Source organism: Strongylocentrotus purpuratus, unplaced genomic scaffold, assembly GCF_000002235.5.
Source record: "Strongylocentrotus purpuratus isolate Spur 01 unplaced genomic scaffold, Spur_5.0 spur5_scaffold_20, whole genome shotgun sequence".
Taxonomy (NCBI): Eukaryota; Metazoa; Echinodermata; class Echinoidea; order Camarodonta; family Strongylocentrotidae; genus Strongylocentrotus; species Strongylocentrotus purpuratus.
Genome location: NW_022145606.1, coordinates 6,189,366 through 6,206,430, shown reverse-complemented (window position 1 = coordinate 6,206,430; position 17,065 = coordinate 6,189,366). Strand labels below are relative to the sequence as shown.

The window sequence follows — 17,065 nt, the reverse complement described above, 5'->3', positions numbered from 1 at the left end:
AATATTCAAATTATGCAAGGAAACCCGTTTACTTGCTAGACTTCACTGTCAGACACTATTCAGTGACTGACTGGCTTTTTTCTTCTTTGGTAATAACATACATAAAACGAGCTGTAAAGGGTACATGAGCATTTGTCTACATCAATTACCCACTTCTGGTAATGGCCAAAATTAAACTGATTGCATCTTTGCGTAGCATAAAACGTACGACCATTCCGTTCTATGGTCTGTAAATCAGACTATTACTTACTGGCTCTATAGCTCTTAAGACGATTCGACAACTGATAGTCGTTATTTTCCCACTTAAAGACATTTCAAGCCTCCTTAGTTTTAGGGAAGTTCTAAATTAGTATTATCTTCCAAATGCCGTTGGAATTTAACCTTTTCATTTTGGGGACCTGCAAAAGGGACATAGTACCTTTAAACCTTCGCCATGGTACTTTTAACTTCACAGGAATGTTTATCTTGTAGAGTATTTTTAATCTGCGCAAATTTTCATTAAATATGCAAATTAGCTAATTATCAGCTGATACCAGCCCTCACAACCAAAGGATGACCTTGTGGTCCAGTGGCGGATCAGGGGGGGGAGGGGCGGGGGGCCGTTCCCCCCCCCCGGGAAAAAAACGTATAAAATCACGTTAACTTTTACCCCTTTTTGGAGATTTCCCCCCCCCCCCTGGGGCTCAAGGGGGTGGGGTGCGATTTTTCAAATTTTCGAGGGCCCAAAAAAAAATTACTGCTCGCTACCCCCGATAAGAAAAAGACAGCTAATTTATATTTGCAACATAAAAATGCAAATTTTTCGAATTATTTTTGACGTTTCACTAAGCCATTTGACTAGCATTTTTAACCGACACCTGTATGTATGGGTGGGCTTATGTGCGTGTGCATTCATATAGTTAGTTTGTGTGAAACAGTTTCAATAATACAAAAATAGTTCAAGCAAATTAAAAGTGCGATAAACGGATGGTTCTGCTTCTCCATCTTTTTTTTTAAAACACCCTTTCGGCAAGACCGGGGGGGGGGCTTTGGACGAATGGTTGCGTTCCAGTCAAAGCGACGCGACGCGACGCTACACATCCTTTCGGTATAAGCCATCTATGAGTGCATTGTGATCAGCCTAAAATTTAGTCATATGCTTTTCATAAAACAATTAATTTTGTACTTCATTACTTGTTAATTTATCTATTTATATATAAACATATATTCATTTCTGTAATCATTCAATTATTTACTTAACTAATTACTTAATTTTTAAAAAAATCGTCTCTATTTTATTTAGGTCTATTTTGTTTCATGCATTCATTCATCATCATTCTTGTTAACTGGTTAGTAACACATTATATTGGTACTTCATCACATAGGTTTTCCTTTTCTTTTCTTGTTTGTTCTTTCCATCGACCAAGGTCAACTCTCTCTACCGATCTGGTAACACCTCTGCTGCTGAGGCCGCATCGCTGGAGGCCGGGAGATGGTTTTGGGTCGGACTTGTTGTTGGTATCTTGAGAGTGATCCTAATTGTTTGCTTAGTTGCTATATAAGCAGTATCTATTAAAGCAAACACTACAGAGAAATCAACTTAGCAGCAATTTCAATCCCCTTTTGTTCATCCCAGAAAAATCATTTTCGGATTACGTAATACATCATTGTCATGGGTGAACGTTTCAAAAGGATAAAAACAAGGCCTCTTCCAATTTTCTTACGTTGATTTTTGCTTAATTAGTTGCGATCATTTTCTAAGCAATATAAATCAAAGCAAATAATCGAATTTTGATTAATGAATAAATCTAGTATCATAGTGACCCTATTCAAAGTCGATGATTGACAATCAAGTTCTTTTCAAACTGAGTCAAAGTTGACTACAAATTGGAAATTTTAAAACAAATATCAGGTCTGAAGAGTAACTTAAATATTGGTCATTTCCATTTTGCTTCATATGATTTTAGAACAATGAAATTCGTGTATTGCACTGCCGAATTATACTCGTAAATATGATTTTCAAACTTCGAAAATTACTAGCAGGACCTATTATAGATATGTTAAGACATCCTCAAGGAAGGAAGATTGTTTCCCTAAATCTATATGCATCTTGTAATAACTAGATTTTCCTTGTAATTTGCTATGAAACTATAATACCGGGATCAGATGGGCTTCCCAAAGAGTTTCTTATAAAACATTATGGTTTGATATCAAAGACTCTTTTATGTTCCGTATACTTTCTCTTTGCTTGATGTATTTCCCCTTTATCTATTATTACTTTGTTCCCCCCCCCCCAAAAAAAAGGGTAGATATTTATTACTTCTCAAAAACTAGCGACCAATATAACTTCTTAACAGTGATAATAAGTTTAGCAAAAATTCTCTCATTTCGAATTAAAAAGGTTTTTGATAAGTAAGGATGGTGTTATTAAAGGACGTTTTATTGGAGAGAATATACGATTATTCATTGATATAAAAAAAAAAAAAAAAAAACTGTTAGGAAATAGAAACTATTGACGGTTTCAGTTTGCTTTGAGTATTACTTGACTTTTAAAAAGCTGTTTATACGATTGACTGGAATTGTGTACGTACGATGCTCTTCATGTATTTGGATTTGACCAGTATGTTATTAATTGATGAAATCATTGTATACAGATATTCAAGGACGAGCTATTAATAATGGGTTCGCGTCATATTCCTTTGGGATAAAACTTGGCGTGAGACAGGGAAGTCCTTTGTCTCCATATCTTGTTATTATTGCAGTTGAAGTACTAGGCTTTTTCATGAGACAAAAAAAGGAGATATTTATGGGATAAAGTTTCAATGAGGAGGTAAAGATTAGTGAATATGCAGAAGACACGGTTATTTTTATTGAACCTGATGAAACGAATATCCGTCGATACGTTCAAATCTTGAATGAATTCAGAGAAGCTTCTGGCCGAAAAGAAATTTTGAAAAATTTAATTTGATTAGACTGAGAAATTTTAAAGTAAACATGCGTTAAGACATTCCATTTATTTGGCCTTCATATTATTTCACATATGTATTAAAGTTCCTCTGAATGGTAATTTGAGTTTTTAAGATCTTTATTTTAAATCAAAATGTGAGGAAATTAAGAGAACATTGAATATATGGACTCTAAGGCCTTGAAACTTGAAGTTGAGTTCTGGTCATGCGATTGCATTGTGAAAGAAACGGTGTGGAACGGACCAGAAATGGTTGATCATCAAGCATATAAGTATTTGTGTGTATTGCAAGGTTCTGGAATCATCAAAATGATAAGAAATTTGGCCAAGTCTTGGTAAAGTTACAAACACTGTACACAGAAATATGTATATGGGACTACACAAACACGTGGCGTAAAAATCCGGCCCCCCGATTTTTACGATGTTACATGCATATTTAGAATATGAAGGCATTTGAAGAGCCATGCTTTTCAGGGAACATGTCTTATCTGATGTTCTTCCACACTTGCATAATAAGAATGAGTAACGCTCACAAATTTTGTTTCACCTCTTCCCAGAACTCAACCTTCTCTTTAACCTTCTATAGAAAGGTGACCATTATAAAAGGGATAGTTGAGTTCTTGTTTCAGACCGCAAATGCCTTCAAAGTGCATGGTTATTGCTCTTATTCTTATTTATGACATTTCTAGTGCTCTTTTAGGACCTGAAATTGCTATGAAGGTAACTTTAGACCCCAAAATTTGTGAAATTTAGCCAATAGGATCATACCAATTCAGCTCCACTTTCAAAAAAATATGCTGCCCGTTAATTGATTAATTAATTAATATTAACAATACACAGCCAGACTAGTTGTGTGTATTATAGCCAATAAAAAGCCAACATTGGCATTGGCTGGAATAGGACATAGAAGGCGCTATTTCGTTTTTTTCAATGGCTGGTTAAATTTTCGAACGGCACTTGTGCTGGTACACACATATTAGAAATGGTTATATTTATGGATATTTCAGCCGTCTCTGAACTGATTTTGTCCTAAAAAAAAATGTTTTTGTCATTTAAATCGTGTGTTCTTTCTAATTCGATACTCGGTTCTTTATTATCTCACAATTTTGTTGTGGAGCGCCCTCTGCAACAGAACTCAACTATCCCTTTAAGTCTCTTGTTGTACTAAATTGATTTATTTACTTTGTATTCTTCCTGATCCCCTTGATTCTTTTCTGAATTTCAGAGAGTAGTACTCTTTAAATGTGTATGGAGTATTAAATAGGGAGGACAATGCGTTACTTGAATTTAAAATTGGAGGACTCAAAAAAATGCCCCATCTATTATCTTTTACCCGTGCAATGAAAAGTTACTTTGATAAAGAGATACTTTGATCAAGGAAAGAAAAGTAAATGGAAAATGTTTTTTGCTCATTCTCTGAGAAATAAGGGAGACGATATATTTTTAGCGGCAATCTCCGCTCCGTTCAATAAATACACAGATCATTTCTCGATTGATTGCATTGAGTCATTACAATTTCTACAACCTAAAGCTAAAATTAGGGAGATTATTTCCCAATCACTTCGCCTAAAATCTCATATACTGGTAGACCGAAAATCTCTCAATATTGGATGTTTCAATTCTGATATGATATATGTTAAGGATATGTTCCTCATTGAAAGTCGAATGAGTTTTCTGTCAGGTTCATTTATGTTATACTATTAAGTTTTCCGCCTAACCTAGTAACTGGAAAATATTCTGAAACATGGACAATTTGAAAAGGAAAGTTCTTTGATAAATTGCGTAGATACTTTATTGAACGATTTCCGTAAAATTTTAAAATTATCAGCAAATATCTCAGAAAAAAAAATAACCGGATAAATGAATAATGAAATGAAAATTTTCCAATTTTAATTATAACTTATTCATGGAAATATTGCAACACAAAGTTTTCTTTACAAAATAAGTGTAAGTACTTCTTCAATGTGTAGTTTTTGTAAAAATCATGAACAGAAGTTAGTTTATTTATTTCTAAATTGTGAAAAAGTACGAACTTTTTGGAATGTTACATTGTTATGGTTAAAACAAAAACATATACGAAATGTTTTGTTTACAGATGGCGATTTTTTTTTTTAAATGTTGTACTCTTATAACCAATCATTTCTATTTTGTCAATACAGTTATTATTTTTGCAAAATATTGTATATTTACTTGTAAAACATTATTCCACCATTTTTTTTTCTACGGGCTCCTAAACAGTTAGAAAATATGGAACGTATAATTGCTTTAAAAAAAAATCGACTCGATCTTCATAATAAGAATTGGCGGATATATGTTGTTAAGTAATTTTAGTTGATGATTTAACGAGTAGATTATATTTTATTATAATCATCATACTAAGCATCTTGCTCGACGATTGGTCAAAAGTTAATCACTTGATGACACATAGTTTCGCCCACCATTGATGGGAGAAGAAAAGTTCGTTACACTAGGGAACTATCTTCAGTGAAAGTGCGTTGCACTGTGTACTATCTTCAACGCAGCAAGCGACCACGTCCAACCGCGGTGATGTGGCGCGAATTACAAATTTAATGTTATAAATTGCTTTTAAATACATACGTATGTACTGCATGTATAGTACGTATCGTACACTCGTACACTGTGGTAGGCCCTACCAGTGAATATTACCAACGTGGAATATAACCAACAACAAAATCACCCTGTGGTTTCAGGCGAAGGCAAACTATCACTTCCTTGGAAATCTGAATGTATACGCTATCTTTCCTCAGATTCGCTTCGGAAAGAAAGCTACATCCAGATCGCCTCGGAAGTGATAGTTTGTCCCTTCACCTTCACCAACGGTAATTATTTGCTCACTATTCATTGTCTAAACGAAAACATTATTGTTATCTATGAGAACTGTTTCAATTAAAAACTTCTTTTTTTTTAAGAATTAAAAAAAAAATGCTTCAGATAGTCGTTTTAGAGTAACATCTTACAAGTTTCGCGTGTGTCTGTTTTAATGCATCAAATTAAGTTATTTATTGTCATATTTGCATCAATACAACTATTCCATAATCTTCATTTATCTCAGGCATGTACAGTCAGACCATGGACCTATTACGGATGGACATTCATGGTTTTCTTAACTAATTCATTGTGATTGTCTCCGTCAATGTCGTCTCAATAACATTCCGTACATGTTTCTTCCCTTTTGTCGCATGATGGTCGCCGGCAAAAAGCCGGGACAGAATCAAGATAGTGATTTTATACATGTTAATCTACATGTGCAGAAGATAATTACTCGCCTAAATCATGGAAAATAGATGTGCAGTTCTGGCTTATAATCGGAAATTGTTGTTCCGTGTACTGTACATGTATTTTTTTTTGAAAAACATGTTGATATTACCAGATAGAGGTTATTTTTGGATTTTGGGGTTGTGATTTAAAATCCCGTTTCCCCCTATTTCCTCATAATATTCCAGAGTTACAACGCACAGGGCTTATAAAGATCATGGCCTTCTAACTGTTTTATAAGGTCATGGGTGTGTGCGAAAGTGTGCGAATCAGTAATAATACATTTCATATCACCAAAATAGTCTGCTTTTCAACTTTGCTGCTCCCCATTGGGGATACTTTCATTGAAGAAACACTCTTACAGAGCACACCATCCAAACAAAACCCAAGAGAGGGAAACTGCTCCTTTGTCAATGACCAAAAATGCTTACGCAGTCGTTATTGTTAAAACAGCTGAATGTTCTCATTAAGATGCACATAATCAGAAGGCGGCGACTATCATTGGATCAAAGAAAGAATCACGTTGAATGTCCATCCGTAATAGGTCCATGGTCAGACACAACTTCTGAAAACTGAGTGCAGGAAAATACTTTGAAAACAGGAAGTAACTCTCAATGAATAAAGCGCCCCCCCCCCCCAATGTTTAGTGCAAGCCAGAGTTAACAGAAGACATGAGGACAATCTTTCGAAGTCAACCTAGTGTTCATGAAGCTTTGTTTAAAATAATGCTGTTGTTAAATTATCTGAAAAATCGATGAAGAATCATTCCTGTAATGATCGTTCCAAATGGCAGATAAATGTATAAATCTTCTCAAAAATTTCTTGAGCAATCTTTATGGTTCTTTAGAGTAATCTATAAGTTCGTAGAAGATTTTAACTTTATCTATCAATATTATGCCTTATTGTTAGAATCGTTCCATAAAAAAATATGCAAAGAAAACTATTCTAACTGTATTGGCAAGAGTCAATATACCGTGTTTGTGTTCTTAAATCATAAACAATTGGAAAAAAAACTAGGTTACAAGGTGTAAAAATTAACCTTTGTAAGCATTGTAAATTATTAACAACGTATGCAAACAATGCATAATTAGTGACCGACCTACGCACCATATAGAAATTAACATAACTGTCGTGTCATTGTAATGAATTATCTTTATACGTGGAATATCTGTGCGTGCCATATACGTATCCAGTATTAGTATGTCCACAGTTTAATGATGAAGTAGTGGTGTGGTGGTATAGTGGTTCATTCATTTGAACCTTAATGCAAGGGTTGAGGGTTCGAATCACGGTCAAGCTAAGAGCAATAATCCATATTTGTCGCCCTAAACCCAGGTGTAAATGGGTACTTGTCAATTGCTGATGAAGTATTACGTGCAGGGCCATCAGGAAGAACATTGAAACTGATGAGGGTTCTCTGGAAAAAAAGAAAATTATTTATTTTTTGAAAGATGGTTGGTAGGCGGTAGAGTGAAGGAATAATCTTAGTAGGTTAAAAAAGCAGAATTGAGTAATTGAGACTCCCCTCTGTTTCTCTCTCTCTCTCTATATCTGTCAATGAACTCAAACTAGCTAATATAGATCGTTAGTACCCGATATGTAACATGGGAGGGGGTACCTGGCCCTAACTAGCAACGAATTTCGATACTCCTTTTTATTATGAGCCCCTACAAAAACTTTGAAATAGGCAAATTAACAGCTGCAACATGATAAAACGATGATTGCGTTATATATTAACACTGTAAACCGATCATTGCCATGTATTGACTGGAGATGCGAAGGTCGAGGGTTCGAATCCCGACACGGCACTAATATCCTATGGCAAGATATTAACCTGCATTTGCTACTCTCCACCCAGGTGTCAAATGGGTACCCGGTAGGATGCGGCCGTCATTGTTGGTCAAACAGCTAGTGAGCGTCAAGTAACGCCCGGCTGGAATGCTCCCCAGGGAGTGGAGATTGTGCACACAGTGTGTGCGGGCAAGCACTGAATCCAATGACCGGGGTAATAATATATTTGTAAAGCGCTTAGAGGTATTTGTATTAAGCGCTAAATAAAAATTAAATATTATTATTATTATTATTATTATTAGTCTGACAAGTATAAAACTACATTTGCTTTCATCCCTCGCTAATACATTGGGCCTACATGCGTAAAGTTAGGCATCCCACAACAACAACAACAACAACGACAACAACAATGTCAACCATTCAACCCTTTCCAGTCTCACCTGAAAATATGAATTCTACGTCATTGGTAGTTTCGATGCAGACGTGTATGGTTGTTCCAATGTCAAGTACATCGACGAGATAGCATTGTTTCATTTTGGGGTGAGACGCAAGAACGTCAACTAGATAAGAATATTAATTATGACGTTTCTCTCCTGATACTCGTCGGTAGGAGTGTGTATAAAGAGCGCAGTACCATCAAACAGAGGACATTTACTCGGTGAAGGACACGTTCGTTAGGCTCATAAAGATTCAAATCGGAGGCTGTGAAAAACAAAAGTAGTCATCTTTAAAACACTTTATAATAAATATTACTTCAAGTGAACAGTTTGGTGGATTTGGACCTATCTGTAACTCTAGACTCGGGATAGCTTATATTTGTGAAAAAAAAGAGATTTGACCAGAACTGAAGAAGTGATAGCAATGGCCGGTAAGCTATATAGTGTCTTGATCATTTTAGATTAGCATCGTGAATTATTATTACACATGTGTATTAACTATTTTTTTCTTGGAACATTTGTATATATTGTGCAATCGCGAACCATAGCCATTCATATCAACATGTATTCTTTGAATGTAATAAGGTAAAGGAAGTCTGGGGGGATGTGCAGATAGACTTAATTTACCAATTCTGAAGAAATTATCCTGGAACGAAATTTATATAGGAATAGATGACAGTGCTTAAAAACAGAGCAATTATTGAACCACATTTTGATTTCGATTAAATTTATGATGTTCAACAGTAGAGAGAAGGGAAACCCTCCAAAAGCAATAGAAATAGAATATAGATTATTGAAAAATAGAAATGAAGAGAAAAACTTTTATTGGAAAGAGACACCCTTTCAATTCATTTAAGGGAATGGGAAGCCTTGGAAAGTTTAGAATAAATGTTTTCTGTTTTTAATTTTTCTCAATATACAACTTTTAGACCCTCCTCTCTTCTCTACCCTTGCTTCTTTTTTTTCTTCTATCTTCTTCTTTTCTTCTTTTCTTTTTCTTTTTCTTTTGTTTGTTTGTTCGTTCTATGTTGGTGTGTGTTTTGTATACTGTTGTACTTTATGCGGTTATGTGTTATAATATTGTGTGGGGCGGGGGTAGTAGGTGTTCTCTAGCTTTTTTTCTTTTTCTTTTTATAATTTTGTTGTGTTATATCATAACCCTTCTTTTTTTCTCTGAAGGAAATTTAACAGGAAAACAAAATGTGGGAAAGAAAAGAAATAATTTGAAATTTATACGCAAACTGGTCAAAGAAAAAAGTACAAACTTCATTTGCAATTTGTTTAAATTGTGAAAATATGATTTTGTTATGATAATATTTTTCATCTGTAAATGTGTAACTTTCTTTGTAACCTTGTATTAAAATGTAAACGTTAACTTGCAAATTTATTTAGACCTATGTGAAGATTATTTTGTTATTTTGTATACAATGTTATAAATGATAAGAGAAATGAATAAAAACCTATGATTTTTTCATTTTTTTAAATAGCCAGTTTAGGAATCAACAGATGAAATGTTGACAGCTTGTAACATGGACAGTCCCTACGAGGAAAGCCGCAAATAAACCAATCAAATTATTATCAGATTAATATCACGAATCACTATTATAATTGTATATTTACTTTATCAAGTTGGTATTGGGAGGGGATAGTTTTCAAACGTAAAAAATCCTGGGTATCAATCGAAAAGATTAATTTTAATGTAAATTGATTTGTTTTTATTTAATCATGGTATATTACAAAATAAATTGGCAGACAATGATTGAATTGGAATAGTTTAAACATATTTGTAGCTTACCCCCAGTAAATAAGATCGATTGATCGATCTGTAATTGAAAAACAAGTCAGGAAAAATATTGGAACCAGCGGGATTTGAACCTGCCATCTACTGCTTGCCGGGCAGCGACTCTACCACCAGGCCATCACTGGTCATCATATGTTTAAACTATTGAAATTTCTCCCAGGAAGCATTACATTTATTAAAAAATGATTGAATTGTTCACACTTTAGAAGCAAAATTTAAAAATACATAGAATGAAATATTGCAAGTGGTAAACCAATAATGCAGAGATTTTAATAAGGTATTTCAAAGGTGCTGATTTTTGTTTGTTTGGTTTTGTAGATTTAGGTTAGATGGAAATCTTTATACAATATTTCTACAAACAGTATAATCTAAATTTAACGGACGTTTTGTTTTTTTATGTCACCCCTTTCTCTTTCTGTCCCTCTCCTCTTCCTTCTATCTGAAATGTAGAAACCAAAGTTAACCCGTACGACCCATCTACCGATGGCACCAACGGGGCGTACGTCCCGCCTACCAACCCGACATACGTCCCGCCTGCGACCAACGCGGCATATGGCAATGCGGCATACGGCAATGCGGCATACGGCAACGCAGCATACGGCAACGCAGCTTATCCCGCAGGGCCAACCGCTCCGATGAATGGAGATGCTCCCCCGTCATATAGTTCTGCTCCAATGGTACAAACAATGACTGTCGGGGTAGGTAGACATCTTCATACTACACTCCATATATGGATCACATTCGCTCATGTCCTTTCACAAGGCATTGATCTATATACGCGAAAATACATTAATCTACTTTGAATTTTAATACATATAATTTTGCAGTAAGTATATTATGGTCCATTAGACAAGATAACCAAATCTTATTATAAGACGTATAATGACTCATGTCGCAAGCCCCCACCCCAAGAAAAATAAAGTTGGTTTTCAAATTGATACGAGGAGTTGGATGCTTGATTCACGTTCTCAACTTCAATGTAAAGTCAATGTTAGGTTACTGGATAAAAATGTAAAGGATTTATTCTATTTGATACAAATATATAACCCCTTATCGTTTAAAAAAAAAAATGTTATCTAATAACTTCAAAAACTGATACAGTCTTTTCTATTCGTTCAATTTCACCGAGAAACATTTATTTAATGTTCTTATTCTTTTTTTTCGTATTTTGATTTGTATTTTTTATTCTTATATCAAAATTATTTAACGACAATCTAAAGCTCAGGTATATTTGATATCAATTGAATTGATTCACATTTCAAAATATACATTTGATTATCTTTGGTTTAAAACATCATGCTTACAATCTTATAAAGTTTTGTGATTTAAATACTTTGACAATTATATTTTCATTTTGTTTTTATAATAATTGTTATGTATATTTGCTTATTTATGATTTAGTGTCAAGTAACATTTAGTTATTTTATGTTTGGAATGCTACCGACAATCCTTGTTCATATTTATATACACAAAAAAGTATACCCGACTTCGGTAGCTTCTAAATAAAGAGTTATAATCTCATAATCTCAACAATTTATAATGAATTCATTTTCATAATTGTGCTGCCAAGGATGACTGAAGAGCAGGCTTCTTACAAAGTACTGTCGAAACCCTTTTGTACCAACTTTGGGCTTTAGTAATGAATGCGGGTCAAAAGCCAATACGTCTATGTAATCTCATTCCAAAAACAACTGCTCACTTGTTTACATTGAATATCAGGCAGTTGAAAGAAAAAAGGTGCTAATATCAACTCATACCCAAGGAAATGCTTATTACGAGCACAATTCATAATATTCTCTTGGTTAGGATAAATACGATCTTGACTTTATTCGCTTCGCTTGTTTAAGTTAACCTTCTCATCGAGTAGCCTTTATTTGGGATGTTATCTATTTGGTAACGAAAATCTGATGTTTATTATTTGACATTTGTCATTGTATGTGCTATTTTTTGCATTTAGGTTTAGTATCCTTTGAGTTTACATACGTTATTCGAGATAAACACTGTATACTCCTTACGCGTCCGCAGTGGACAAGGGAAGGGAGAAAACTTAGATATCATGAGACAAGAAGTAGGCTGTTTAAAAAAAAAATAAGGTTATTTTTTAGATTGAAACAAGGTTCTGTGAAAGCCTCGATACATTTTAATATTTTAAACCATAAAGCACTGATGCACGAAGCATAATTTTACTTATAAAAATATATAAAACCAAAGAAGCACATGAATATGGCCTTGCCCACATTGGTTCCTTAAAGGCGATTTTGACAACGGTTTTTGAAGAAACCGTTGCTCATTTAGCCGTGGCAGAAATATTGTGAATAGGGTTTCATTGAACAGAAAACAAATTACTCTTCATCATGAAAACAATTTTTAAAGTAATATTGGTTATAACTTCTTAAATCCCCAATGCACTAATTTTAGCTACTTGCGCCCTCTCTTTAGCAGCCAATACCTAATCGGTGACCGTTGGTCCCCAAGGACCCTTCTTTCTTATGTTAATTGAGAGCTGAATAATAAGCACCTGTCAGTGACAACAATTTGGGCTCACTTTTGTCATACGCACTGTAAAATACAGAAGAAAACCAATCCAATCCAATCCACGCCTCTCTTTTCTCTTTCCAGGTACCAGTCACTACCATGATCACCAGACAAGGCCCACCCAGGCCACAGAGTTTCATCATTCATAACGTCATGACGCTGCTCTTCTGCTGTCTTATCTTTGGAATCATCGGTATCGTGAAAGGCTCACAGGTAAAATCATGTCTCATTAATTATTCAAAACTCATGTTTGTCAGACCTGACACCCCCCACCCCCCCCCCCCCCCTCCCCCCCCCCCCCCCTCCCCCCTTTTGGTATCGTGAAAGGCTCACAGGTGAAATCATGTCTCATTAACTATTATCCTGCCACAGGGCTAATCCCCATTGTGCCAAGCCACAAATCCCCCAGTGCCAAGTTTATTTTCCGATGATAGAATTAACGCGATGGGGTACTATCAATAGCACGTGCGAAACACAAGGCACAATACAATGGGCATGAACAATAACTGCTATTACAAATGCTTGCAAGCATGCAAAAAGCAGCGAAGCGGTGGCTTCCTCGCGTGTACAAAGCACTTTAACGGTAGCATGCATGCATCATTATGGCAGGATGTGAGTTAATTATACAGAATTATAAGATGATGACGTGGATCCTAATCAAATGATTGGTTGAAAGCCTACACGTGACTAGGCATATATTTTGCCTAACGCGTAATTGCGCGTAATTTGGGTAATGACCGGTCATTATCCAATGGTAATGACCGATCATTATCAAAATCATGTTAGAAATCATTATTTTTTAAAACAAATAAAACATAATCTTATAAAACAAATAATACACATCATTTTGTTCGGGCATCATTTAGTACCATAACCCACACTTGGTACCTTCAAAACAGTCCAAACATCCTCGGCAATCACCTCGGGCGTGTTAGATTGTTCCAAAGGTACCCCTTGTGGGTAATTCTTACTTATGCCCTCACTGGTGTGTATTATTTGTATACTCATGTATGTCAGACCTGACACCCCCGATCCCCCGCCCCCTCATGGGACGCCAAAATCATTGACCAGACTTTTCATTTCTTTGTTGAAACATTCAAGTAAAACAAATTAAAAAAAACATGCAAAAAATAAAACAATGTACATATCTTCTTAAACGAACGAACAAGCACACATACAAAACAAGAACTTAACACGAGGGAGAAATTATGAGTAAACATGGACAACTAGTTTTTGGATGGGGAAAAACAGAAGCCGAAGTAGCTTATCAGGGTTAATTCCCAAAATTGTTATAATATTACATTTTAAACAATGTAGGCAAAGGGGGGGGGTGTCTGGTCATTGGAGTCTTACCATTACCGGGTTAAGAATTCGTTCTAGAAACCATTGCTCTCAAACACACCGTTTTTTCCTGAAATATTTTCTAAATATAAACATGATGAGAAAGACCAAAGTTCAAAAATAGTATGCAAATACACAGATAAGTTAATTATTATTTGTTTGGATTGTTGTAAAGTGTTATACACTAACGTATTAGGTACTCCGTACATCATATTATCACTTTATTAAATAATAAAATCGAACAAAGGAACATAACATAACCATAGGTCAGGGGCGTACGCATGATTTTTTTCGAGGGGGGGGGGGTTAAAATTTGAAAATCGCGCCGAAAGTTTTGCAACGACTCAGCCAGACGGTGAATAAGCGGGGGGGGGGGGGGGGTAAGGTCACCTTTTTTGGTCACCCTTTAGCATATTTTTTGTCTTCAATTAAGAGGGGGGTTCTCCAATACACACACATATAAAAGGAAATGGAGGGGTTCGACCCCCCCCCCCCTGCCGTAGGTACATATCGAAGAGGAGATGTCGAATCCTAGCCTATCCATAACGTCCTTTGGCAAGATATTAAATCCACATTTGCCACTCTCCACCAAGGTGCCTATGGGTACTTGGCAACTGCTGGGGGGTTTAAGTAAAAGCACAAATTACCAAGCTATTATAATATAGTATTAATGACTGCTTTGAGTGAAATAGTTGTTTTTATACGCTCAAGGGAAGGTTACAATATTGTGCTATTGCCCGAGGTGTGCCGAGGGCAATAGCCCTCGAGCGTTACAAAAACAACTATTTCTCGAATATCAAAGCAGTCATTAATACTTTTATATGCCGGAAAAAAAAAATTCAACATATGACACCACCTTGACCTTTCTCTAGTTTATCTGCACGGTTGTTTTTTACGACTATGACTGAGTGTATCTTTGAGAGTAGACTAGATCTAGATTCTAGTCTAAGGAAGATATTTTTACAATTTTGGGAGTGGGCCGGCCCTGTGGCGAATATGGGGAAAAACCTGCTCTTTCATATGGCACCTCACTTATTGAGTATCACTTTCAGGATCACGAGCAATATTAGTTTGAATCTCATGAGTGCGCAATGCATAGGGATATGTGCAATCCCTATGCATTGCGCACTCATGACAGTCTATGGGAAGGATTTTAGCACTACTACTAGATCTATTGTCAATATATTATGGAGAATTTCACGTACCCTTTTGATGTTCTTGTTGTCAGCAAGTCTTGCATTTGATCATCATCAAGAAGTTTAAATCTTGGGAGAGTTTCTTCAGCCATTTTGCCCGAGAATGCCGTACGTACCGTCGTCTGCTCTGTGCTGTGTTGTATTAAAAAATATCGACCAATTCTTCGCACACGTACGGTATCCTCGATCGCTCAAACCAGTTTTTAACATGTGAACCTATCGGTATTTCACCAAGACTGAACTATTTTCCCGGTAACCATGGTAACTGGAATATTGCAGGAATTTTAGAACTATTATTTTATTACTATTACATGGGTTTGAAATTTTACCGGGAATTTTACAGGAATAGTTAAAGTTTATGAATGCAATTCTGACCAATCAGATGGCTGGATTTCTTAAGTAAGGTATATAATCTTTATTATCATTTTTATCATTAATATTATTTGTATCGTTATTATCATTATTATTATTGTTAACATTATTATTATACTACTATCGTTATTATTATTATTATTAGCATTATTATAACTATTCTCATTATTATCGCTATTATTATCATTACTATTCTCTAGGTTGATAGTTTTTATATTCAAGGCAACTACGAGGCGGCCAATGCAGCGTCTCTCTCAGCCAAGAAATGGTTCAACTGGGGACTGATCTGCGGGGGTGTTATCTACGTTATTGTCGTCATCATGTGGATGTGTATCATCTTCATCTAAAGTGAAGGAAACAAATGAAAAGAGAGATAAAATCAAAGCCCCACTGTCCTACTTGTAGCTACTTGCTCCCTCTATATAGAAAACTTCCTCAATCAGTGCCTGTTGGTCCCCCATGATCCTCTTTTGCTTATGTTAGTTGAGAGCTGAGTTAATGAGATAGCCACCTGTCAGTGACCTCGCTGTGTGGTCTAATCCCTTCTGGCCTAGAAGTGTTGACGGTATTTAAAGGGTGGTATTCTCGAAAGCGGACTATCTTTAGTCGATGGTTTATTCCACGGACTGAGTAAGGAATGCCAAGTGTCCATATGAATATGTTTTTGAATAATTCAATCTGTCACTAAATTTAGAATAAAATGTAATAACATAATTGATAAACAACAATATGACTATTACATAATTAATTTATTATGGTCATTTAGAGACATTTATCAAATTATTCAAAAATATATTCATATGGACACTTGGCATTTCATACATAGTCAGCGGATTAAACCATAGACTAAAGTTAGTCCGCTTTCGAGAATACCACCCAAAATGTATTGATCATGTCTGTTGTAACAAGTAATTACAATCGTTTACTTTTACTTCCTATTCAAATTGGGTCGATTTCTAGGAGGTATTTGGTGTTTGTTCTTCACCTTGCCTTCCTTATTGCATTCATGTGTATTATCTTCATATAAAGTGGAGGAAACATGTAAAAACACATTATTTTTTAGCTTGTTTGGGGGTAAGCACATTTAATGTAAGCACATTTTCCACTCCCTGGGGAGCATTCCAGCTAGTCGCCATTTTACAAGCGCCACTTGCTAATCCAACCACATTAACTTCCGCATCCTACCGGGTACCCATTTTAACACCTGGGTGGAGAGTGGCAAATGTAGATCAATGTCTTGCCAATTGACATTAAGCCGCGGCGGGACTCGAACCGCGAACCTTGTGATCCACAGTCCGGTGACATATCCACTGGACCACGACACCTCTGTTATATCCTAGTACATTCCCGAATGGGACATTCTCCCGACCCA

General features: G+C 35.6%; 1 protein-coding gene across 1 annotated transcript; it reads left to right on the top strand.

Moving 5' to 3' along the window:
• The first annotated feature begins 8,680 nt into the window (after positions 1 to 8,680).
• On the top strand, positions 8,681 to 16,146 carry LOC105447559. Its single transcript, XM_030994070.1, has 4 exons — positions 8,681 to 8,879; positions 10,700 to 10,947; positions 12,869 to 12,997; positions 15,894 to 16,146. The coding sequence occupies exons 1-4, from the start codon at positions 8,873 to 8,875 to the stop codon at positions 16,038 to 16,040; spliced, it is 531 nt and encodes a 176-aa protein (XP_030849930.1). The 5' UTR covers positions 8,681 to 8,872; the 3' UTR covers positions 16,041 to 16,146.
• Positions 16,147 to 17,065: the final 919 nt, after the last annotated feature.